At 40.9% G+C, this 25,060-nt stretch overlaps 1 protein-coding gene across 1 annotated transcript in view; it reads left to right on the plus strand.

Annotated features, from left to right (window-relative positions):
- LOC140485524 (diacylglycerol kinase theta) overlaps nt 1–25,060 on the plus strand; it is a 176,182-nt gene that overhangs the window by 64,176 nt on the left and 86,946 nt on the right. Inside the window, 4 exon segments of the mRNA XM_072583703.1 lie at nt 2,620–2,720; nt 4,550–4,773; nt 6,371–6,461; nt 12,023–12,077. Coding sequence (XP_072439804.1) covers nt 2,620–2,720; nt 4,550–4,773; nt 6,371–6,461; nt 12,023–12,077 — 471 coding nt within the window.

Consider the following 25,060-nt stretch of genomic DNA (forward strand, 5'->3'; position numbering starts at 1 on the left):
CAGTGATTGTTCATCAGAACAGGTTTATCACCTTTGATAGCTATACCAATGTTTTGAAGATCCATTCTGTTGTCGTTAGAAAATTGTGTAGAACTATTACCAAAAACAAAAGCAGAAAGACAGGTCTTCCATACAAATGTGGATTATGATTCAGAAGCTAATACTTAAGGACAATTATTGTTAAGATACTAGTGGAAGAGCTGTGCCATTTAAGTCAAAGAAGATTGGAACTATGTTCAGAGACTTAGGAATCACGTTGTAGTTGAGATTCGTAACTCTAGTTTATTAAGATAATGTAACATGAAGAGCATGCAAGACAAGTAAGTCTAGCTAAAGTTAATTTACGAAAGCAAGAATAATTTAGGGCGTATCATAGGACAAGATTAAGTGTTGTCAAGGTCAAAAATGAAATTTTTGATCAAATTCCCTGTTCCTAAAAGAATTTTTAAAAATGAACTGAAAGTATTTGTGGGTTTTATCAAAAACTTATTCATAATTTCAGAATATTTGCTGTAACCCTAACTTCAAACAAATTTATTCAGAGAACAAGCAAAGGTGGTATGGTCAGCAGAAAGCAAAAGGTCTGTGAGAAACTGAAGGCAATCTAAATAAACAAACTGGCATTGACTTCCTGATTTTTCCAGACCTTTCAATATGGTGGTTGATGCTAAAGATTTGCGGGTAGATGCAGTCTTGTTACAGGCTGAGGAGTTGACAATAGAGAAGACAGTGGGGTACTTTTCTAAGAGACTAAACCATATCAGGAGAAGTACTGTATTGTAGAGAAAGAGGGTTTGACATCATTATTAATGCTTTGATGTCAATGCTGAACATAGAAACAGAGAAACATTAATCTACATGGATCATAATCCACTGTCATTTATTTAAAGTTTGAAACTTGACATGCAAGAACATAGACTATAGAACATTACAGCACAGTACAGGCCCTTCGGCCCTCGATGTTGCGCCGACTTGTGAAATTAATCTGCTGTCCGTCTAACCTACACTGTTCCATTATTATCCATATGTATGTCCAATGCCCATTTTAAATGCCCTTAACATTGGGGAGTCTACTACTGTTGCAGGCAGGCCATTCCACACACCACTACTCTGAGTGAAGAAACAACCCCTAATATCTGTCCTAAATCTATCATCCCTCAATTTAACGACTCTAGGTAGTTCTCCTATAATGCAGTAACTACGTGCCAGCGAAACCTCGCTTAATAGAAAATCGCTTAATGTAGATAATGGGGCCTGTGGGAAAAGTGAGGTTAAGGGCAGACCAGCAAAAAAAAATCTCATGGTCGCTCAAAAATCACCCAAAAGTCTAACACAAGATATAGTACAGCTTGAATGAAGATATAACTCATTTTATCAATGATAGAAATCACACAACACCAGGTTATAATGTAAAAGGTTTATTTGGAGGCACTTGCTTTCGGAGCACTGCTGGAGTATCTACTCCACAACCACCTGGTGCTTTCAAATAAACCTGTTGGAGTATAACCTGGTGTTGTGTGATTTTTAACTTGGTACACCCCAGTCCAACACCAGACCTGCAAATCATATTTATCAATGAAACAAAAGTAAATTTAACACAGTACCTTTAAAAAATATTTGTTAATGCAGGGACAGAGGGTTATCGTGGTGCGTTAGGTAGACACCTCATTACTGTTAAGTGAGCTGTATCACACATTCTCTCCTTATGGTCAAAACGCTTTATAATATTTAGCTTGTATTCCAGTGTTATAGCCTTTCTTTTGCATTCACCACCTGCAATATTATCACCAGGACGCTTCTCGCTGACATTTTTGTCGCTATGCGCTTCCATTTTTTCAAAAAAAAGGGATAATCTGAGTAGTGTATCTTTGACAGGAAGTTGCTCAATGTATCTTTCTCAAAAAGCTGTTCTCTGTACATACCTCTCACAGAAAGCCACCCAGCTGGCAGATGGCATCGGCGCATGAGTTGGAACTATGTAGGCCATAGAGGAACTAAAGGAGTTCTGGAATCTCCTTTATAGGAAAAGTGTGATTTCCACTGAAGTGTGTGCAGAGGAGATTTATCAGGATGCCACTTAGAATAGAGTGTTTTAGTTATGAATAGAGACTGGAGAGACTTTTATTTCCTTAGTCTGCTCTGCTCCGAGTGGAGGAGACCTGACTGTGATATATAAAATTATGAGGTATATAGGATAGACAGGGAGGAATATTTCCCCTTGGTGGAACGATCAATAACTGAGGTGGGGTAATAGATTTAATGTAAGGGCAGCAGGTTTAGAGGGGGTGTGAAGAAAATACTTTCACCCACAGCGTGATGAGAATCTGGGGCTCACTGCCTGTAAGGGTGGTAGCGACAGAAACACTCATAACATATTAAGTAGTATTTAGATGTGTACTAGTGATGCAAAGGCATGCAAGGTTCATGTGCTTGAAAATAGGATTAGAATAGTTACATGCTTGTTTTTAACTGCTACAGACTTAGTGGGCCAATTGGCCTTTTTCTGAGATGTAGTCCTCTATCACTCTAAAGTGTGTTTTTATGCATAAAAAGTACTTCTAGGGATTTTATGATACTGCTTCATGTTCTTTATATTATACTTGTATTAATTCTACTCAGGCAAACAAAGTCTCAAGATATTTGATGGAAGTGATGCAGTGAAGCGAAATCAATTTCGACTAATTACTGTTCCTCGAATTTCAAAAACAGAAGAAGCAGTGGTGCGTCAAACTCAAATTAGTAACAAAATCACCAACTAAAATGGATTTATAAAATTTTATAAATTCTGTAAAGTTAATTATTCAAGTACTACCCCTTTACTAATGCTAATTAGTTTTAGTTCCTCATTTTCATAAACCCTTATTTATTTGCTATAATATTTATGGGAGAAATGGCCTGCATCTTGCTCTGTGAAGACAGATACAAAATAAGTATTTAGTTTCTCAGCCATTTCCTTTTTCTACACTTTAAATTTTCTTGCTTTGGTTTGTAATGGGGCCCACATTTGAACTTGCTAATCTTTTCTTTTTCACATATCTACAGAAGATTTTACAGTCTGCCTTTATGATTTTTCTCTAGCTTAGGTTTTTAATCTCTTTTCCCTTTCTTTATCGGTTTCTTGAACATCCTTCGCTGGGTTCCAAACTGATTCCAGTCCTCAATCTTAGTATTGTTTTTCTTGCACCCTGTAAGTCTTTGATATAATACAACCTTTACCTTCTTTTGTTAGCTGTGATTGCTTCTTTCTTCCTGTTGGGTATTTGTGTCTCAAAGGAAGGTGTATTTTGTGGAGATCTTGTAATACGACTTCAAATATTGGCCACTGCCCGCCTACCATTCAGTAGTTCATTGTATTTTCCCAATCCCTGGTGGTGATTTGCGCCTTATACCTTTAGTCTCCTTTTGTTTAGATTTAAGATGCAAGCTTCAAAATGAATTAGATCACTTTGCAACTTAATCTGAAATTTTGTTAAATAATGGCCTGAATTTCTCAGGTCTATTTACAGCAAAGCTATTAATTAGTCCTTTCTCATTTCATAATATTAAATGTAAAATAGCTTGATACCTAACTGGGTCTTCAACATGCTGCTCCTGAAACCCATCTTGTACATACTCCAGGAATCCATCCTACTGCATGAATACTGATTAGGTTTATTTTTATTCACTTGCTGGACATGGACATCACTGGCTGTCCAGAATTTATTGCCCATCCCTAGCTGTCCTTTAACTGAATGGCTTGCTAGGCCATTTCGTATGGCATTTGAGAGACAATCATATCGCTGTCGGTCTGTAATTGCGTATAGGCTGGACCAGGTGAGAATGGCAGATTTCCTTTCCTGAAGGACATTAATGAGCCGGACGAGTGTTTCTAACAATCAGCAATGGTTTCATTGTCATCATTGTATTCTTAATTCCAAATCTTTTGATTGAAAGCAGTTTTCAGCATCTGCCACATGGGTTGCAATCCCGGGTGCCTGGAATATTAGATGAGTTTCTGGATTAGTAGTCTTGTGATATTAGCATGAGGCCATTGCCTCCCCAGTTTATGTGCTAATTGAAATTGTCTGTTATTATTGTATGGTTCCAACTAAGATAAGAGGAGACTGCACAAACAAAATTAAATGAGTACAATCCTTTTGGTGAAGAAGTACCTCCTCAACTCAGTCCTAAATTTGCTCCCCCTTATTTTGAGGCTATGCCCCCTATCTCTAGTTTCACCCACCAGTGAAAACAACCTTCCTTTTCCTATCTTATCTATTCCCTTCATAATTGTATGTTTCTATAATGATCCCCCCTTGTTCTTTGAAATTCCGATGCTATTTTCTTTTCAGTTCTCCCAGTACTAAAAAAAATTATTTTTCAAAGCTAAATATGAAAGATTACACTCAATTTATATTCAAACAATTTTTACTTAAGATTTTGCTTTGAAGCTTTTCATTTGCTCAGTGTCTTGTGGGAGTGAGAGGATAGAGAATGTAATATGTGTGGTTTATGTCTATAGTTATAATAATGTATTTATTTGGATTTAACTGAAATTCCACTTTGATAGGAAGCTGCATTGAGAGCGTACTACATTCCAGATGATCCTCAGGAATATGAACTCCAAACGTTTACCCAAGATTCTCTCTACAGTGATGACATCATGAACCGAAATGGAGGCTGGATGGAAAGCAAAAATTTGTCAGTGTTCCGAGATACAATCCCTGAGGCATGGATCCTACGGGCAAAACCAAGAGATTGTGAAATAGTCAAAATTTATCCAGGATGGTTAAAGTAAGTTGCCTATTACGGGTAAGCAGATGTTCAAGTAATATAGCTGGTGTTTGCGGATAATACAATAGCCAGTCCAATCTACAGAACGATGTAGTGGATTAAGCGATAACTGGAGCAATGGTGATGCACTGGGCTAATATAACAGGGTCTAATGCTTTGAGAGCTAATGCTTTGGGTTTAAATGTGACCACGGCATTATGTGGAATTTAAAATACAATTACTAATCTGGAATATAAAGCCAGTGTCTGCAATGATCATGACAACTATTGTTAATTACTGTGTAAACCCACCTGGAACCCCCATATACTTTTTGGAAAGGAAGTCTGCCATCCTTATTTGGCCTGGCCAACATGTGACTTGAGATCCACAGCTGTGTGGCTGACTCTTAACTGTTACTCTGAAATGGGCTGGTAAACCACTCAGGAGAAAGTGAGGACTGCAGATGCTGGAGTACCAGAGATGAAAAATGTCGTGCTGGAAAAACACAGCAGAGCAGGCAGCATCCGAGGAGCAGGAGAATCGATGTTTCAGGTATAAGCATTCCTGAAGAAGGGCTTATGCCCGAAACGTTGATTCTCCTGCTCCTTGGATGCTGCCTGGCCTGCTGTGTTTTTCCAGCATGACATTTTTCAACTCTGGTAAACCACTCTGTTTGGAAGGAATTAGAGATGGGTAATAAATATTTGCCTGGCTGATGATGTCCAGATTTGCATCAAAGATTAAATAACAGTGTTCTACTCCTAGGCCATTTATTCTGGACTGACAGTTCCCCTATCTGCTAGCTGTAAGGCACCTGAAATGTTTATAAAACTAATTTGTCCCTAAACTGGGACAGGTGGTAATCTCCCTCTGGTCAACTGGTGAGTGAATTGAAAAATGTTGAAATGCTGCACTTTGAGGTTGGCACTAAGATACATTATTAAATTAAGGTAGCAGGAGGTGTACTAGATCTTACTGCTCCTCCGATGCTGCCTGAACTGCTGTGCTCTTCCAGCACCACTAATCCAGAATCTGGTTTCCAGCATCTGCAGTCATTGTTTTTACCTATGATCTAAATCTGTCAGATCAACACATGTTAATTGTGTAATGGTGAGAGATTTCCAGCACTGTAGTTTAAAGAAAGCATAAAAGTTGGATTGTAAGGATTTTTCTTTTACAATTAATCTAAAAATCCAGATGCTTGGTAGCTCCAGTAATGCAGTCACAGCTGGCTTTGAATTTGGAAACACCACCTCTTCTTGTGTTGCTTGTTTGGGAGAAGCTGTCACTGGATGGTGAAACTCCTGTTAAAACAGATCAGTCCTGGCAGTGGCAAGGGAGACCCGCTGATTCACCAATGCCTCAAAGTGAAAACAAGATCATGGGAAAGAGTGGGGAGTTGCATAAATTTGTTAAAGGTAATTCCCTGTTGTACTGGCATTTATGCTTTAACAAAACTTTTTGACTTTTGCTTTAATCATTCAGGAGTCCGGGTATTGCTGGCTGGGCCAACATTTATTATCCATCCCTAATTTTCTTAGAGGAGGTTTCAATGACAGTTAATATTTCATCTTTTAGTATGATCATTTGTTAGTTCGCACCTGTTTTCATGTTTCAGATTTGGAGTAGCTTATATCTCCATTCCTGTAAATATCGAGACAACAGTCAAAGCCATTATCCAGGAAGTCCTTTTGCAACTGGGACGACAGGTTAGTTCCAGCTAGAAATTCTTTATGGCTTACTTTGTTTAATGTAATTGTCTAGCAATGTGCTGTAACTAACCATGATAATCGAGTAAGCTTGTTTCTTTTCTGTAGGTACAGTGTCATCCTATTTATGTCATTGAATCAGAGTACAAAAACACAGCCATCTCTTCTATGTCAATGAATTGTTGTTGAAAACTAGTTTAAGTATTATAGCTGAGGCTGTTCCATGATGAATACATTATATAGTAAAGAAGAAGGTGACGTTTTGATTTACTGATCAAAAGAGGAAAAATAGAGGGCATTAATGTATACACAGATATGTAGGGACAAAGCCAGAAAAACAGTAACTCCGAGTATTTTCTCCTTTATAATCAAGGTACAGTTGACCAACCATGCAGGAACCCGAGCAGTGTCCTGAGTCAGTTGTGTTGAGACTTGCATGATTTAAAAAATTTTTTTAAAATTGTTTGGTTTGGAACTGTGAGCTGAAGGTGACCTGTTAACTGTGAGCAGCATTTCATTTTACAAAAACGAGAAAAAAAACTGATATTTGTTTATGAAGCCAGGCCTGAAAGTTGATAGCAGGTTTAACTCTTGATCAACGAACTGTATAGATGTTGTGACTTCAGAGAGGAATTATACTCAGATACCTGATGTTTTGATATTAACTGGGGCCTCACAGGGACCAGTCAACCAGTCTAACAAAGGGAAAACCAACATTTGAACTAGTTTTGAATTTTTTTTGTTAAAGATTGCGATTGCCAAACTACAGGAGGGAGAGCTGATTGCTGTCTGCTTATCTTACCATAATCAACACAATTTAAATTCAGAGAATAGAATCTCCATTATAGGTATTAAGCAATTATTCTTCAGTTTCTGCTGGAAATTATTTGCATTGACCAGTGCTTTCAGAAATAAATGAAGTGGCATGTGCCTGTTATACTACAGATAGTGGAAACAGCTTAAGTAAGCTGGAGAGTTAAATTTCTTTTATTTTTCATCGTTATCCTGTAAATGTGTCTGCTTTGTGAGTGGGAGCTAGAACAAAAGAAGATTTGGATTAAATTGTAGACATTAATTAGATTACCTTGTATAACTTTGCTCTGTTACAGCTGCTGTGTTCATAGAAAACAGTTAATTCTTTTGTTTTAGTGATATAATTAATGTCTGCTACCAATTCTTACAAGGTCTAGTTAGGAATCATTTGGAATAATTTTGAGGATCATTGATCATTTTAATTTTACTTTCTTGCAAATAAAGGGATAGGAAGGCTGATTTGATTAGACTGTCTTTGTCGTAACACTGGGAATCAGAATAAAATAGAATAGAATAGAATCCCTATAGTTTGGACAGGCCCTTTGGCCCAACAAATCCACATCGACGCTGCGAAGAGTAACCCACTTAGACCCATTCCCCTACCATCCTATATTTATCCCTGACTAATGCACCTAACCTACACATCCCTGAACACTATGGGCAATTTAGCATGGCCAGTTCACCTGATCTGCACACCTTTGGATTGTGGGAGGAAACCAGAGCACCCGGAGGAAACCATGCAGACACTGAGAGAATGTGCAAACTCCACAGAGACAGTCGCTCAAGGCTGGAATTAAACCCGGGTCCCTTGTGCTGTGAGGCAGCAGTGCTAGCCACTGTGCCACCCCTTCAGAATTGAAGGGCTTATGCCTGAAACATCGATTCTCCTGCTCCTTGGATGATGCCTGATCTGATGTGCTTTTCCAGCGCCACACTTTTTGACTTAGAGGGATATGGGCCAAGTGCTGGGAAATAGGACTGGATTAATTTGGGATATCTGGTTGGCATGGACGAGTTGGACCAAAGGGTCTGTTTTCGTGCTATAAATCTCTATGACTCTCAGATTTAGGCTTGTCTGATAAGTGAAAAGTTATATTTACACAATGTAGGAATCAGGCAGTGGTACCTCCAGCAAGGGAGAACTTTTTTTTAATTCACTCTTGTGACACAGCAAGCCTTTATTTCCTGTCCCTAGCTCCCTTGAGAAGCTGTTTTCCTGATCCTATGCAGTCCATGTGCTGTAGATAGACCCACAACGGTGTTTTTCGGAGGATTTCAGGATTTTGACCCAACAACACTGAAGAGAAAGTGAGATATTCCAAGTATGGATGGTGAGCGACATGGAGGGGAGCTTGCATTTGGTGGTGTTCCCATGTATCTTTTGTCCTTGTCCTTGTAAGTGGAAGCGGTCATGAGTTTGGAAGGTGCTGTCTAAGGATCTTGGCAGATTTCTCCAGTGCGGAGAAAGTGAGGACTGCAGATGCTGGAGATCAGAGTTGAAAATGTGTTGCTGGAAAAGCGCAGCAGGTCAGGCAGCATCCAAGGAGCAGGAGAATCGATGTTTCGGGCATGAGCCCTTCTTCTCCTGCTCCTCGGATGCTGCCTGACCTGCTGTGCTTTTCCACAACACATTTTGAGTGCAGATTTCTCCAGTGCATCTTGTATATGACCATCAATAGTGGGGGTAATGGATGTTTGGGATTTGGTACCAATCAAGTGGGCTGTTTTCTCCAGGATAGTGTTGAGTTTCTTGGTCCATATCCCTTTGAACTTTTACTATTCTTGTACTTATTCAAATGTCTTTTAAATGTTGTAACTGTACCTACATCTACCACTTCCTCTGGCAGTTCATTCCACACACAAACTACCCTCAGTGTGGAAAACATTGCCCCTCAAGTCCCTTTTAAATCTTTCTCATCTTTGGTGAACTTCGAGAGTTCTGTGTTAATTCATGAGATCCAACTTTGATTTCTAAAGGACAGATTGTGCTGATTAACACTTTTTTTGATGAAGTCTCAGGAAAAGTTGTTGAAGGGACTAGAAGAGATGTTATTGTATAAATTTAAAGAAAACATTGGCAAACACTGTATCAAAGGCTGGTCAACAAAATTTGGGAAAGGAGAGTCATTGTCAGTTTGGATTAAAATTTAGCTTAAGGAGGAAACCTGACTGGTGGTTAATGGTTGTTTTCCATTTTGATGGTGTTATTCTGACAGGTTCAGTATTGGATCCCTTGATTTTGTGGCATACATCAGTAAATTAGAAATAACAAATTTGTAGATAGATCAAACAAATTGGCCATGTGGTTAATTACATAATACTTTACAGTCTTCAATTTTCTTCAACCAGTGGACATGTATTAAATGAGTGGAACTGTGACGAGTAGAATTTTATCTGGATAAATGTGAGGTAATGGATTTGTGGGAAGCCAGTAACGTAAGACATGTGCAATATGTAACAGAGTAGTGAGAAATGTACAGAAATAGTGCATGCCCTTAGATCCTAAAGGGAGCAGGCCAGTTAGATAAAGTGATGAAAGAGGAATTTGAGATACTTTTATTAGCTGAGGCATAGAATGTAAGAATTAGGAAGTTGAGTTGGAATTGCATAGAACAGAAGTCACTGCTGATTACTCTGTTTAGCTTTTGTCACTCTACTGTGGGAAAATATGATTTGGAGATGCCGGTGTTGGACTGGGGAGTACAAAGTTAAAAATTGCACAACACTAGGTTATAGTCCAACAGGTTTATTTGGAAGCACTTGCTTTCGGAGCGCTGCTCCTTCATCAGCTGGTTATGAAATATTAAGATCATAAGACACAGAATTTATAGAAAAAGTTTACAGTGTGACGTAACTGAAATTATATATTGAAAAAGACCTGGATTGTTTGTTAAGTCTCTCATCTTTTAGAATGACAATGCTGGTTTCAGTTCTTTCATATGTAAATCGCAGAATCTTTTTTAAAGTTACATTCCCAAGTGAACTTTAGCAGGAGCATCAGAAGAAGGAGCAATACTCTGAAAGCCAGTGCTTCCAGATAAACCTGTTAGACTATAACCTGGTGTTGTGTGATTTTTAACGTGGGAAAGTATGGTTGCACTGGACAGGGTACAGAGGAGACTAATGAGAATGTTCTCTGGACTGAACAATTTTAATTTTGAGGGAAGATTGGGTAGTTTGGGTTCTAGTGAAAGATTATCAGCCTGAAATGTGAGCTCTTTTTTCTCAGCACAGATTACCCTTGATCTGCTATTGCCCTTCTTTCTTGTGTTTACTTTCAATAGGCCTTTACTACACAAGACTGACTGAGAGGCCAAATAGAAGTGTATACAATTGAGGGGATTATACAAACTGTAGTGTGTTACAACATGGAAACAGACTGCCAAATCACATCAGCCTTTCTACATCTGTATTTACAACACAGTAAAATTAAACCGTCTAAGACCCCCAGTAGTCACTCAAGTTGTTCTGAACCAGACTTTTGAACAACCAATCCCAGACTTTGTGAATAATTAATTTCCAGGCACTAATTTTCCAGCTTAAAAGACTTAACTATCAATTAAAAACAAAATAACTTTAGTAGAAAGAAAACTGAACAACGCTGTAATCAAACTAATGTCTCTGTTTAAAACCCAAAACATTTATTTTCAGTATCATTCATACAAAAGGCAAACAACACAGTTAAACTGGCCTGATTACTCAAATGGCATTCACAATGCATTGTTTCACAGGCTTTCTGGAATTGCTGATCAGGGTCACTTTCTCAGTTCACCCAGGCAAGGGCAGCACTATCTCCAACTCTGCTTTCTATTCTTTGGGCTTCCTAAAGTTGATATGGCAGATTGGGTAAGGATCTTTGAAATTTTCATCCTGAAAGGAGCCAAATTTATCTGTCATGAAAATGCAGTTCAAAACAACTTCAGTTCTGGCTCTGGCCTGTTATATCGATCTAGTCCTTCTGAGGTCTCAATAACTTCCGTCTACTTGAACATAGCGTCTCTGCCAGACTTGCAAGAACCAATTCCCAGGTACTGACTTCATTAGTAGCCAACTTAACGTGTCTGCTTAGACACAATGCACTTCCCAGAGTCAGTGTCTGTTGGAACCCTTTTAATCAAGATTCAGCCTTCAGTTAGCTTCCAACTCCGGCACCTCAAACAAACAAAGCTTGTTTGGTCAATTCTTTTTCTTTTACCACAGGCTGCTTCATAGTCCACAAGTCATTCTCTGATCACAAATCCTAGTTCACAGCTCCAACCAAAATTAGTAGAATTAAAAATAATTTTTAAAAATCAGTAGAGGTTCTAACAAGTAGAAATTTCTATTCCCCTTATCTGAAGAGTGCATAACCAAAGGGTAGGAGATTGGAACTTGAGGGGAGTGGGGAATTAAAAGATATTTTGTGAAGAGAGTATTGGGGATCCAGAGGTGATAGAAACAGAAATATTTATAACTTAGAAGATAGCTCTGCCAAATTCAGCGATCCTCACCCAGCTTTCCTTCCTTGAAACAACAAGGCTAGGAGGCTGAAAATGATCCACGAAGTTGAGCTTTCTCCAAGCTTAGGAGTGTGCTTCTGACCAGTACTAATCCCAACCCTGAGCTATGCAACGTTAAAAATTCTATCTTTAAATGTTTAAAGCTACCTTCACTTACCTGTGTGAGCATTAGCATTATTTTAGAAGAAAATTTAAATATAGCTAAATATCTTAATCTAACATGACAGTGAAATATACTTTCTTTTGCAGGATGAAAATATTGAAGATTTTGAATTGGTTGAGGTGGTTATGGGTTGTAAACAAGGTAAGATTGAATACAGTTGAATTTTTGCGACCCTCAATATATTGAAGAAGAGGACCCCACCTCTGCCTGTGTGTATCAACGTTCACTTGTTTGTCTCTTGTCAGTTTCTGAGGCCAGAATCTTGCCAGGCCAGGAATGATGTAGGTAATGTGATAAATTTGGGAAGATCATGAGAGAAATTAAGTGAGACTTCTGTTGACGTTGGGAATAACAAATCACATGTTCTGGACTTTGCAATGAAATTCTTGCTAGTGAGTGACAAAGGCCTATTAATGGGATTATCGCTCATTATTACCCTCATTACGATCCAATCTTACCTCATTAATATGCAAGTTCTCATTCTACCACCTGCTGGATAGAAAATAAATGCCAAGAGATCGCAACATGAAAACCAAAGCAGTTAATATAGAACATTACAGCCCAGTACAGGCCCTTCGGCCCTCGATGTTGCGCCAACCTGTGAAACCAATCTAATCTGTTATCGTCCATATGTTCATCCCATGACCATTTAAATGCCCTTAAAGTTGGCTATTCTACTACTGTTGTAGGCTTGTCATTCCCATGCCCTTACAACTCTCTGAGCAAAAAACCTACTTCTAACATCTGTCCTATATCTATCACCCCTCAATTTAAAGCTACGTCCCTTCATGCTGGCCATCACCATCCGAGGAAAAAAGCTCTCACTGTCCACTCTATCTAATCCTCTGATCACCCTGTATGCCTCTATTAAGTCACCTCTTAACCTTCTTCTCTTAGCCTTTCCTCATAAGACCTTCCCTCCATACCAGGCAACATCCTGGTAAGTATCCTCTGCGCCTTTTTCCATGCTTCCTATAATGTGGCGACCAGAACTGTATGCCAAGTGCGGCCACACCAGAGTTTTGTACAGTTGCAACATGACCTTGCGGCTCTGAAACTCAATCCCACGACCAATAAGTGCTAACACACCATATGCCTTCTTAACAACCCTATCCATCTGGGTGGTAACTTTCAGGAATCTATGCTCATGGACACAGCGATCTCTCCTCATCCACAGTATGAAGAATTTTACCATTAGCCCAGTACTCTGTATTCCTGTTACTCCTTCCAAAATGAATCACCTCACACTTTTCCACATTAAAGTCGATTTGCCACACCTTAGCTCAGCTCTGCAGCTTATCTATGTCCTCTGTCACTTGCAACATCCTTCCGCACCGTCTACAACTCCACTGACTTTAGTGTCATCCACCAATTTACTAACCCATCCATCTATGTCCTCATCCAGATCATTTATAAAAATGACAAATAGCAGTGGCCCCAAAACAGTTAACTCGCGATTCCAGCATACTACTTACTCCTCTGTTACTCTTGGGTATCTGTCCGCCCAAAATCTTAGAGCAGGCTTCAAGGCAGTGCTGCACACACCCATATCCACAGAAGTTGGCATGCATTTATACACTTTTGCAGTTTAGAGTGCACTGGCATTTCTCATCGCAAGCCTGCTTTGAGCACAGCGACAGGCTTGTTGATTGGCGCAGACTGCATCTCAGGACTGCTCACTTGCTGTCTTAGTGCTCCCTTGCTTTGCTTTACTTTACCTTGGATGTTCACAGCATCCCTGCTTTGCCTTACCTTGCCTTTTAGCACTATTCCATTTCAACAAAAGCAAACAGGTGTATGGTTGGAAAGGATTGGGTAGGAAAGTGGACACGAAGAATTGCAGATCAGGCTTGAAGAGCCGAACAGCCTACTCCTGTGCCTACTTCTTATGGTCTTATGGCCTTACTCACATTAAATGACCTCTTAATATTCTATATTTGAGGGAATGCAAACTTGGGTTCAGTAAATTGTCCTCATAATTTAACACCTTTGCTGCCTGTATTATGGTGAATCTGCACTGCATTCTTCCAAAGACACTGTATCCTTATATGCAGTGGCCAGAACTAAATCCAATTTTGGTAATACAGTAACAGATGCAGTACCTCTGTAAACTGTAACATAATTCGAGAAGTGAAGGTTTTGATGTCTTTTTCATTTATGAAAACCTTGATTACCTAAGCCTCCCCATCTCACCTTCCTCCTTTAAGATGCTCCTCAAAATCTATCTCTTTCCATTTGACCTAGTATCAAGGTGGCTCTGTATCAAGTTTGAGAGTCACAGTCATACCGCATAGAAACAGTCCTTCAGCCAACTATGTCCATGCTGACCAACAAGCACAAGACTAATCCCATTTAAGTGCATTTGGTCCATAGCCTTCTATGCTTTTAAGTATTTCATCCAGATAATTTTGGCAAGAGTACCTACCTCCTCCATATCCCAGGCAGCACGTTCCATATTTCTACCACCCTCTAGATGAAAATGTATTTCCTCGGACTTCCTGTAAACCACTTCCTCCTCACCTTAAATGTTTGCACCTGGTCTTAGACGTGTCAAGAGGTTCTCATGATCTACCCTGTCTATGCCTCCCATAATTTTGCACACGTCAATCACATTCCCCTGGCAGCCTCCTCTGTTCAAAGGAAAGCAAACCCAGTCTATCCAGTCTCTCCTCATAACTAAGACTTTTCTTCCCAGACAACATCTCCCCTGCACTTTCTCCAGTGCAATCTCATCCTTCCGATAGTGTGGCAATCAGAACTGGGCACAATATTCCATGTAGCCTAACCAATGTTTTTTAAAGTTGTTACAAAACTTCCTCACTATATTATGCACCCTGGCTAATGAAAGGAAGCATCATGTATGCCTTTTTCACCATTCTGTCTAACTGCCCTGACACCTTCAAGGATCTAAGGACTAGTAAACTAAGGTTTCTTTGTTCCTCAGTACCCCCTCGTGCCATTCATTGTGTATATCCTTCACTTATTCGAACTCCCAAAATGCATCACTTGCACTTATCAGGGTTAAATTCTGTCTGCCATTGTTCTGCCCAATTTACCAGCTAATCAATCAGACTGTAGTTTGAGACTATCCACTTCATCAACAACAGCATCACCAATTTTTATGTCAATTGCCAACTTTCTAATTACACCTTCTGCATTCATGTCCAAGTTGTTACTGTTCATAACAATTTGGCAAAGATCACAACACTGATCCCTGTGGTACTGTGCTAGTCACAGGTTCCAATCACAAGAACAGTACTCCACCATCACCCTTTGTCTCCTACCTGCAACCCAATTTTGCATCCAGTTTGCCAACATGTCTTAGATCTTATGGACTCTTAACTTTTGGACCAGCATTCCATGTGGGACCTTGTCAAAGTTCATGTAAACCAAATCAACTACATTGCCCTCATCAATATATTTAGTCACCTTTTCAAAAACCCAAGTAAATTATAGAATGATAGATTCATACAGCACAGAAAAGGATCTTTGGCCCATCAAGTTTGCACTGACATAACTACCACTTAAGGCACATTAATCTAAATTTCTGGCAAATCCCACAATCTTGAATTGTATATTTGAAGTGCTCATCTGACTTTTTTTTAAAGTTTGAAAGGTTTCTGGCCTCCACTACTGTCCCAGGTGGTGCATTCCAAATTTCCACCACCTGTTGAGTGAAAAGGCTTTTTTCCTGAATCCCTTCCTCATCTCCTACCCATACCCTAAAACTATGCTCCCTCGACCAAGGGGACAGTTGCTGTCTGTTAGCCCTGGCCACACCCCTCATAATCTTATACACCTCAATCATATCCCTCCTCAGTCTTCTCTGCTCTGAAGAAAATGATCAAAGCCTATTTGATTGCTCCTTGTTGCTCAATTTCTCCATCCTGGTGAACCTCCTGTCTACCACCTCTCGTGCCATCACATCCTTCCTGTAGTGAGGTGACCAGAACTGCACACAGTACTCCAGCTGTGGCCTGACCAGAGCTCTGTACAACTCCAACATTACCTCATTGTTCTCATACTTTATGCCACAACTGATGACAACCAGTGTCTCATATGCCTTCTTTACTATCCTATTCATGTGGTCTGCTGACTTCAAGGATCTGTGAGTAATTACCCCAAGATCCTTCTATTCCTCTAAGCTATCCAGTGTCCTGCCATTCATTAAATTCTCCCTCATCTTGTTTCTTCCTTCAAAGTGCATCATCAGAGTTAACTACCATCTGCCATTAGTCTGCCCTTTTGACCAACCTATCTATATCTTCCTGTAACCTACTATCATCTTCGCTATTAATCACCCTGTCAATTGTGGTGTCATATGCAAATTTGTTTAACATTCTCCTGACGTATCCATCTATATCATTTATGTATATAACAAACTAGAGGGGTCCCAGAACTGATCCTTCTGGTACATTGCTGGACACCGGCCTCCAGTCACTCAAGCAATCTTATACCATTACTCTCTGTGTTCTATTACTAGGCCATTTTCTGATCCATCTCACTAAGTTTCCCTCAATTCCATGTGCTTTAACCTTCTCAATCAGTCTCCTATATGGGACTTTGTCAAAAGCTTTTCTAACATCCATATAAACCACATCAACCAAATTTCCCTCATCCACACACTTGTTCACAATTTCAAAAACATTTTAACACATTTGCTAGGCATGACCTCCTTCTGACAAGGCCTTGCTGACTATCCCTAATTAATCTGCACCTTTCCAAATGTACATTAATTTGCTCTGTCAGAATTTTCTCCAGTATTCCTTAATTCTGTTCTGGGAAAGGTTTTGGAAAGGATTATAAGAGATAAGATTTATAATCATCTGGCAAGCAACAATTTGATTTCACATAGTCAACATGGTTTCGTCAAGGGGCAGGTCGTGTCTCACAAACCTCATTGAGTTTTTTGAGAAGGTGACCAAGCATGTAGATGAGGGTAGGGCAGTTGACATGGTGTACATGAACTTCAATAAAGCCTTTGGTAAGGTTCCACATAATAGGAGAAAATGCGGAGGCATGGGATTGAGGGTGATTTAGCATTTTGGATTAGAAACTGGCTTTCTGAAAGTGGTGGTTGATGGAAAATATTCGGCCTGGAGTCTGGTTACTAGTGGTGTGCTTTGGGACCACTGCTATTTGTCATTTTTATAAATCACTTTGACGCAGGCATAGGTGGATGGATTAGTAAATTTGCAGATGACACTAAAGTCGGTAGAGTAGTGGACAGTGTGGGAGAATGTTACAGGTTGCAGGGGGACTTGGATAAACTGCAGAATTGGGCTGAGAGGTGGCAAATGGAGTTCAATGCAGCTAAATGTGAGGTGATGCGCTTTGGGAAGAATAACAGGAAGGCAGAGTACTGGGTCAGTGGAAAGATTCTTGGTCATGTGGAGGTACAGAGGGATCTTGGAGACTATGTACATAGATCCCTGAAAGTTGTCACCCAGGTGGATAGTGCCGTTAAGAAAGCATACGGTGTGTTAGGTTTCATTGGTAGAGGGATTGAGTTCCGGAGCCACAATATCACGCTGCAACTATACAAAATGCTAGTGCGGCCGCACTTGGAATCTTGTATACAGTTCTGGTTGCCATATTTCAGGAAGGATGTGGAAGCATTGGAAAAGGTGCAGTGGAGATTTACCAGGATGTTGCCTGGTCCGGAGGGAAGGTCTTATGAGGAAAGGCTGAGAGACTTGGGTCTGTTCTCATTGGAAAGAAGAAGGCTAAGAAGGGATTTGATAGTGACATACAAGATCATCAGAGGATTCGATAGGGTAGAGAATGAAAGTCTTTTTCCTAGGATGATGTCATCAGCATGTACGAGGGGGCACAACTACAAATTGAGGGGTGATAGATTTTAGACAGATGTCAGAGGCAGATTCTTTAGTCAGAGAGTGGTAAGGGCGTGGAATGCCCTACCTGCCAATGTAGTTAATTCAGCCATATTAGTGAGATTTAAACAATCCTTGGATAAGCACATGGATAATGATGGGATAGTGTAGGGGAACGAGCTGAGAATCGTTCACAAATCGGCATAACATTGAGGGCCGAAGAGCTGTTCTGTGCTATACTGTTTTATGTTTTATTTTCCTTACCACTGACATGACACTCACCAATCTGTAATTTCCTGGTTCATTTCTACCACCCTTTTTTAAAAAAATAGAACCATAATGGCCGTCCTGTAGTCCTCTAGCATTTTCCATGTGGCCTGAGAGGAATTAGAACTCTGTGTCAGAGCCCCTCCATTTTCCTGCCTCACCTCCCACAGCAGCCTGGGATGTGCTTCATCCAGGCAAAGGGATTTGTCTGTTTTTAAGACCGACCGAGCCTCCAATTACTCCCCATTTCCTATGTCAAGCTGTGCAAGTTCCTCCGTCTATCTTCCTGAATTCTGTACCTATGTTCTCCTTTACCAGACCAAAGAGAAATATTCATTCAGCGCCCTTCCAATATCCTGCAGCGGTGCACACAGGTTGCCTCCTTGGTCCCGAATGGGCCCTACTGTTTACCTGGTTAACTTCTTCCCTTTAATGTATTTATAAAATACATTCAGATTCTCCCTAATTCTGGGAGAGTGTTTGCAAGTCCTTTTTCATGCCCCCTGTTTGCTCTTCTAATTACTTTTTTGAGTTCCCTCCTGCACTTCTTTTAGGGCCACAGCCAAATTGCTCCCTTTGGACTTGCTAAAAGCCCTGCTCCTCTTCTTTATCCAGTCCTGAATTATCCTACATTTTGCTCCTACATTTCCCTCTAAAGGGTACATGTTGGGGCTGTACTCTCCCAATTCCTTTTTGAGTGCTGCCCCCCCTCTCCCCTCCCCCCCCTCCCCCCCCCCCCCCCCCCCCCCCCCACTTAACGCACTTGTCCAGCTTCTTTGTCCAGAACACGATGAAGCACGGTACTACCCCTTGGTTGGGCCTTCCAGTTATTGATACCAAAAATTCTCTTGGATGGGTCTCAAGAAATTTGCCCCCTCTAAACCCTTCACACTATGACTATCCCAGTTTATTTTGGGAAAGTTGAAATTAATCAGGCAGGATCTCCCCCTCACAAGTTTGAGCTAACTATCCCTGCATTTCCAAGTATTGATTAATTCTGTACTTCAGAATTTTTTCCAATAATTGCCTTACCACTGACATCAGTCTATCTGATTTGTAATTACCTGGCCTATCCCTGCCACCCTTCTTGAGCAAAGGAATCACAATAACTACTCTCTAGTCGCCTTGCACTTCACCTGTACTCAGTCAGATATTAAATATGCCCACTAAGACCCCAGTAATCTCCTCCCTTACCTCTCATAACAGCCTAGGATATAACTCATCAAGCCCAGGGGATTTATGCACCTCTGTGCTCACTAAAACATCTAATCGATCCTCCTTATTAGTTTTAACATTTTCTCGACCCACACCATCCCAACTGAAATCCCAAGCTACATTTCTTTCTCCTCTATGAAGACAGATGAGAAATATTTGTCTTAAACTTCATCCATGTCCACGCTTTGGTTGCCCCCTTTGGTCTCTTTCCCTGGTAATCTTCTTACTCTTAATATATATATAAAGTGCTGGAGGCATCTCCTTAATCCTGTCCGTCAAAGATATTTCATATACCCTCTTTCATAATTTCTTTCTTAAACAACCTCCTACACACAATACTTTTGAAATGCATCCCCTGTTTTTAATGTCCTGTACCTAACATTACTCTTCCTTCTTTTTCTTTATCAAACTCGTGATATCCCTTGATATCCCTTTTGTCTCCAGCAAAGCATCTTGCAATATTTTACTGCATTAAAGGTGCTATATCAGTGCAAGATCTTAATGTTGAAACAGCATTAATGGGTAAGCAGAGACCATGTATATTTGTTTAAGATTTCCAGCTGGTGGTAGGTAAATTAGGAAGACTTCAAGTAGTGCAGTGTGGCCTCAATACCAAGTTACTAATGTTGATTTTCCCTGGACTGAATGAATATGTGGATAGAGTCCCAACTGCAGCTCCTTTCTGATGAAGAGCCCCTGCCTAAAACGTCAATTTTCCTGCTCCTTGGATGCTGCCTGACCTGCTGTGCTTTTCCAGCACCACTCTAATCTTAACTCTACTCTCCAGCATCTACAGTCCTCACTTTTGCCTCCTAACTGCAGCTACTGACAGTAAAAGTGCCATATGTGCAGGTATGCAAGACTCAGGCTTCAGGCCGAGCTAGGTGAGGAGTGTGGCCATTGGTCTCACCAAATCCAAGTGAAATAGCCCTAGCTCCCTTTTCCTCCCTGACTGATAGTCTCTTTAGCCCTCAGAATAGTGAACATATCAAACATACAAGCAGTAACAATATCTGTGTTCTCGCTCAGGCCAACATGCCCACTATCAACGTACTGACCATACCAGAAATAACTCCAGTGGGCTTGCCACATGTAATAGAATCAGAATCATGCAATACAGAAGGGGCTGTTGGGCCCATCAAGTCTGTTTCACATGTCAGCTGGAACTTCCGAAATAAATATTCGGAGCTTGACACAACAGGGAAGCCCCAAGAGATCAGAGGAAACACTTCAAGGACATCCTCAAAATCTCGCTGAAAAGGTGGACCTAGGAAACTGATCCTGGCCTGCCAAAAATGGAGGAAAATCATCTGGGAGCACCTTGAATCTTATTGCTGATAGTCTGAAGTTGATTGTCAACAGAGAAAGGTGTATGGGAGCCCAGGAATTGGACACTCCCATTTTCTTAACTACTATCTTTCCCACCAGCAACAGAGACTAGGGTCATGCAGTGGATTCTTCAGTCATCTGAAAGCTCACTGTTAGTGCAGAAGTAAGTTATCCTTGAAATCAAGGACCTACCTCAGAACAAGGTTTTATTTGTGAGGAAATTCAACAGAAGGGGTCATAAGTATAAGATGAGCATGAATAAAAGTTATAAGGAATTTAGAAGAAACTTTTTTACCCCAAGAGTGGTGAAAGTATAGAGTTTCCCATCAGGTGGTGCAGGTAAAGCAAATGGAAAGGGACAGGTATGTGCCACAGGGCAAGCGTTATAGATGGGGGAAGGGCAGTTATAATGTGATTCGGCAATACTTAGGATGCACAGAATGGGATAGCAAAATACAGGGGGTGGGGACAGTTGAAATGTGGAACCGGTTTGAGGAACAGGTATTGCGTGTTCTTGATAGGTATGTCCCTGTCAGGCAGGGAGGAAGTGATAAGGTAAAGGAATCGTGGTTTACTAAAAAAAATTGCATATCTCGTTAAGTGGAAGAAGGAGGCTTATGTGCCAATGAGACGACATGGTTCAGATGAGGCGATAGAGAGTTACGGACTAGCTAGGAAGGATTGAAAGAGAGAGTTAAGAAGAGCAAAAAGAGGACATGATGAGTCTTTAGCAGGTAGAATAAATGAGAACTGTAAAGCTTGCTATAGGTACGTGAGGAATAAAAGGATGACGAGGGTAGGAATAGGGCCAGTCAGAGACAGAAGTGGAAAGTTGTGTGTGGACCTTGTGGAGATCAGAGAGGTGCTAAACCTCTAAATATTTCTAATCTCCTTTTCCTAAGTGAAAATAGAATATGAGAGGAGAAGAATGAGATATGGGATATTAGACTAGAAAGGATTGAGGTTAGTAAGGAAGAGGTGTTATCAATTCTCAAAGGAGTAAAAGTAGACAAGTTCCCTGGACTGGATGGGATTTATCCGAGGATTCTCTGGGAAGCTAGGGAAGGGGTGTTGGAGCCTTTGGCTTTGATCTTTGAATCGTCATTGTCGACAGGTTTAGTACCGCAGGACTGGAGAATTGCAAATATTGTGCCATTGTTCAAGAAGGGCAGTAGAGATAACCCAAGTAATTATAGGCCAGTGAGCCTTACGTCTGTTGTAGGAAAAGTTTTGGAAAGGATCATAAGAGATAGGGTTTATAATCATGTAGCAAGCAACAATTTGATTGCAGATAGTCAACATGATTTTGTCAAGGGCAGGTCATGTCTTTGAAACCTCATTGAGTTATTTGAGAAGCTGACCAAGCATGTAGATGAGGGTAGGGCAGTTGATGTGTTGTGTGTGGACTTCAGCAAAGCCTTTAATAAGGTTCCACATATTAGGCTGTTGGAGAAAATGCAGAGGAATGGGATTAAGGGTGATTTAGCAGTTTGGATTAGAAACTGACTTTCTGTAAGAAGGCAGCAAGTAGTGGAGTCCAGTTATTAGTGGTGTGCCACAAGGATCTGTTTTGGGAGGGCGGCGTGGTGGCTCAGTGGTTAGCACTGCTGCCTCACAACACCTGGATTCGATTCCTGCCTCAGGTGACTGTCTATGTGGACTTTCTCCCCGTGTCTGCATGGGTTTCCTCCAGGTGCTCCAGTTTCCTCCACAATCCAAAGATATGCAGGTTAGGTGAATTGGCTATGCTAAATTGCCCATAATGTGAGGTACGTTAGTCAGGAGCAAATGTAGGGGAATGGGTCTGGGTGGGTTACACTTCGGAGGGTCAGTGTGGACATGTTGGGCCAAAGGGCCTGTTTCCACACTGAAGGAATCTAATCTAATCTATCTAATCACTGTTGTTTGTCATTTTTATGTTAGTATGCTCTTCTTGTCGGATGTGGGAGTTTAGCAAGAGTTCAGGTGTTATGAGGTTTATATCTGGAATAAATGCCATTGGTTGCGAATCCTATCAGATCTAATGGATTGGTTGGAAATACAGAGGCAATGAGGAATTTACAAGAGCAAGGGGATGTGGTAGATGGCAGTTATAGGAAGGGAGAAAAGTTGCTGATACAGTCACATAGATGGGGTAACTCAAGGAAAGGTACGAGAGTTGGACAGGTAATGCAGGATCTTCTGTGGCTATCCTCATTTCAAACAAGTATGCTGTTTTGGAAAATGTAGGGGGTGATGGATTCTCAGCAGAATGTAGCATGAACAGCCAAGTTTCTGGTATCGAGACACTCTCTAACACAGTGAGGGGGACATTCCAAGAGATCAATAGTGTTAGGGGACTCTCTAGTCTGAGGCACAGACAGACATTTCTGTGGCCAGCAGCGAAAGATCAGAATGGTGTGTTGCTTCCCTGGTGCCAGGATCAAGGATATCTCAGAGAGGGTGCAGAATGTTCTCAAGAGGGAGAGGGACCAGCAGGAGGTCATTGTACACATTGGAACCAACGACATAGAAAGGGAAAAGGATGAGATTCTTAAGGGCAAATATAGAGAGTTAGGCTGGATTTTAAAAAGGAGTCTTCAAGAGTAGTAATATCTGGATTACTCCTGGTGCTGCAAGCTAGTGAGGGTAGAAATAGGAGGATAGAGCAGATGAACGCATGGCTGAAAAGTTGGTGTATGGGAGGAGGATTCACATTTTTGGATCATTGGAATCTATTCTGGTGTAGAAGTGACCTGTACAAGAAGGACAGATTGTACCTGAATTGAAAGGGATCTAATAAACTGGCAGGGTGATTTGCTAGAGCTGCTCGGGAGGATTTAAACTAGTAAGGTTGGAGGTTGGGACCCGTGAAGAAAGAGTCTGAGACTGGTACAGTTGAGAACAGAAGCAAGTCAAACAGTCAGGGCAGGCAGGGACAAAGCAGAGAACAAGGTAGGACTGATAATTAAACTGCATTTATTTCAATGCAAGGGGCCTAACAGGGAAGGCAGATGAACTCAGGGCATGGTTTGGAACATGGGACTGGGATATCATAGCAATTACAGAAACATGGCTCAGGGATGGGCAGGACTGGCAGCTTAATGTTCTAGGATACAGATGTTACAGGAAGGATAGAAAGATAGGCAAGAGAGGAGGGGCTGTGACATTTTTAATAAGGGATAGCATTACAGCTGTACTGAGGGAGGATATTCCCGGAAATACATCTGGGGAAGCTATTTGGGTTGAACTGAGAAATAAGAAAGGGCTGATCACTTTATTATCATTGTATTATAGAATAGTCAGAGGAAATTGAGCAACAAATTTGTAAGGACATCTCGGCTATCTGTAGGAATAATAGGGTAGTTATGGTAGGGGATTTTAACTTGCCAAACATAGACTGGGACTGCCATAGTGTTAAGGATTTAGATGAAGAGGAATTTGTTAAGCATGTACAAGAAAATTTTCTGATTCAATATTTGGATGTACCTACTAGAAAAGAACATAGAACATAGAAAGGTACAGCACAGAACAGGCTCTTTGGCCCACGATGTTGTGCCGAGGTTAACCCTAATGTAAAATATAGTAACTTAACCTACGCATCCCTCAACTCACTGCTATCCATGAGCATGTCCAGTAGTCGCTTAAATATCCCCAATGACTCTGCTTCCACCACCACCATTGGCAACGCATTCCATGCATTCATAACTCTCTGCGTAAAGAACCTACCTCTGACATCTCCTTTATACCTTCTTCCTAATATCTTCAAACTATGACTCCTCGTACCAGTCAATCCTGCCCTGGGGAAAAGTCTTTGGCTATTGATTCTATCTATTCCATTCATTATTTTGTACATCTCGATCAGGTCTCCTCTCTTCCTCCTTCTCTCCAGAGAGAAAAGTCTGAGCTTATTCAACCTTTCTTCATAAGGCAAGCCCTCCAGTCCAGGCAGCATTATGGTAAACCTTCTTTGCACCCTCTCCAACCCTCTGTATCTTTCCTATAGTAGGGCGACCAGAACTGGACACTATTCCAAGTATGGTCTCACCAGGGACTTGTAGAGCTGCAGCAAAACCTTGTGGCTCTTAAACTCGATCCCCCACTAATGAAAGCCAAAACACCATATGCTTTCTTAACAACCCTAGCCACTTGGGTGGCAACTTTGAGGGATCTCTGTACTTGCACACCCAGATCCCTCTCTTCCTCCACACTGCCAAGAATCCTGTATTTAATCCTATATTCAGCATTCGACTTCGACCTTCCAAAATGCATCACTTCAAATTTACCCAGGTTGGACTCTATCTGCCATTTCTTAGCTCAACTCTGCATCCTGTCTGTATTGCGCTACTATCGATGACACCTCCAACCTTTGTGTCATCTGCAAATTTACTAACCCACCCCTCAACCTCCCCATCCAAGTCATTTATAAAAACTACAAGGAGCAGAGGCCCAAGAACAGAGCCCTGCGGGACTCCACTCAACCTCCAGGGAGAATACTTT

The sequence above is a fragment of the Chiloscyllium punctatum genome, chromosome 14 (genome assembly GCF_047496795.1).
Source record: "Chiloscyllium punctatum isolate Juve2018m chromosome 14, sChiPun1.3, whole genome shotgun sequence".
Classification (NCBI taxonomy): Eukaryota; Metazoa; Chordata; class Chondrichthyes; order Orectolobiformes; family Hemiscylliidae; genus Chiloscyllium; species Chiloscyllium punctatum.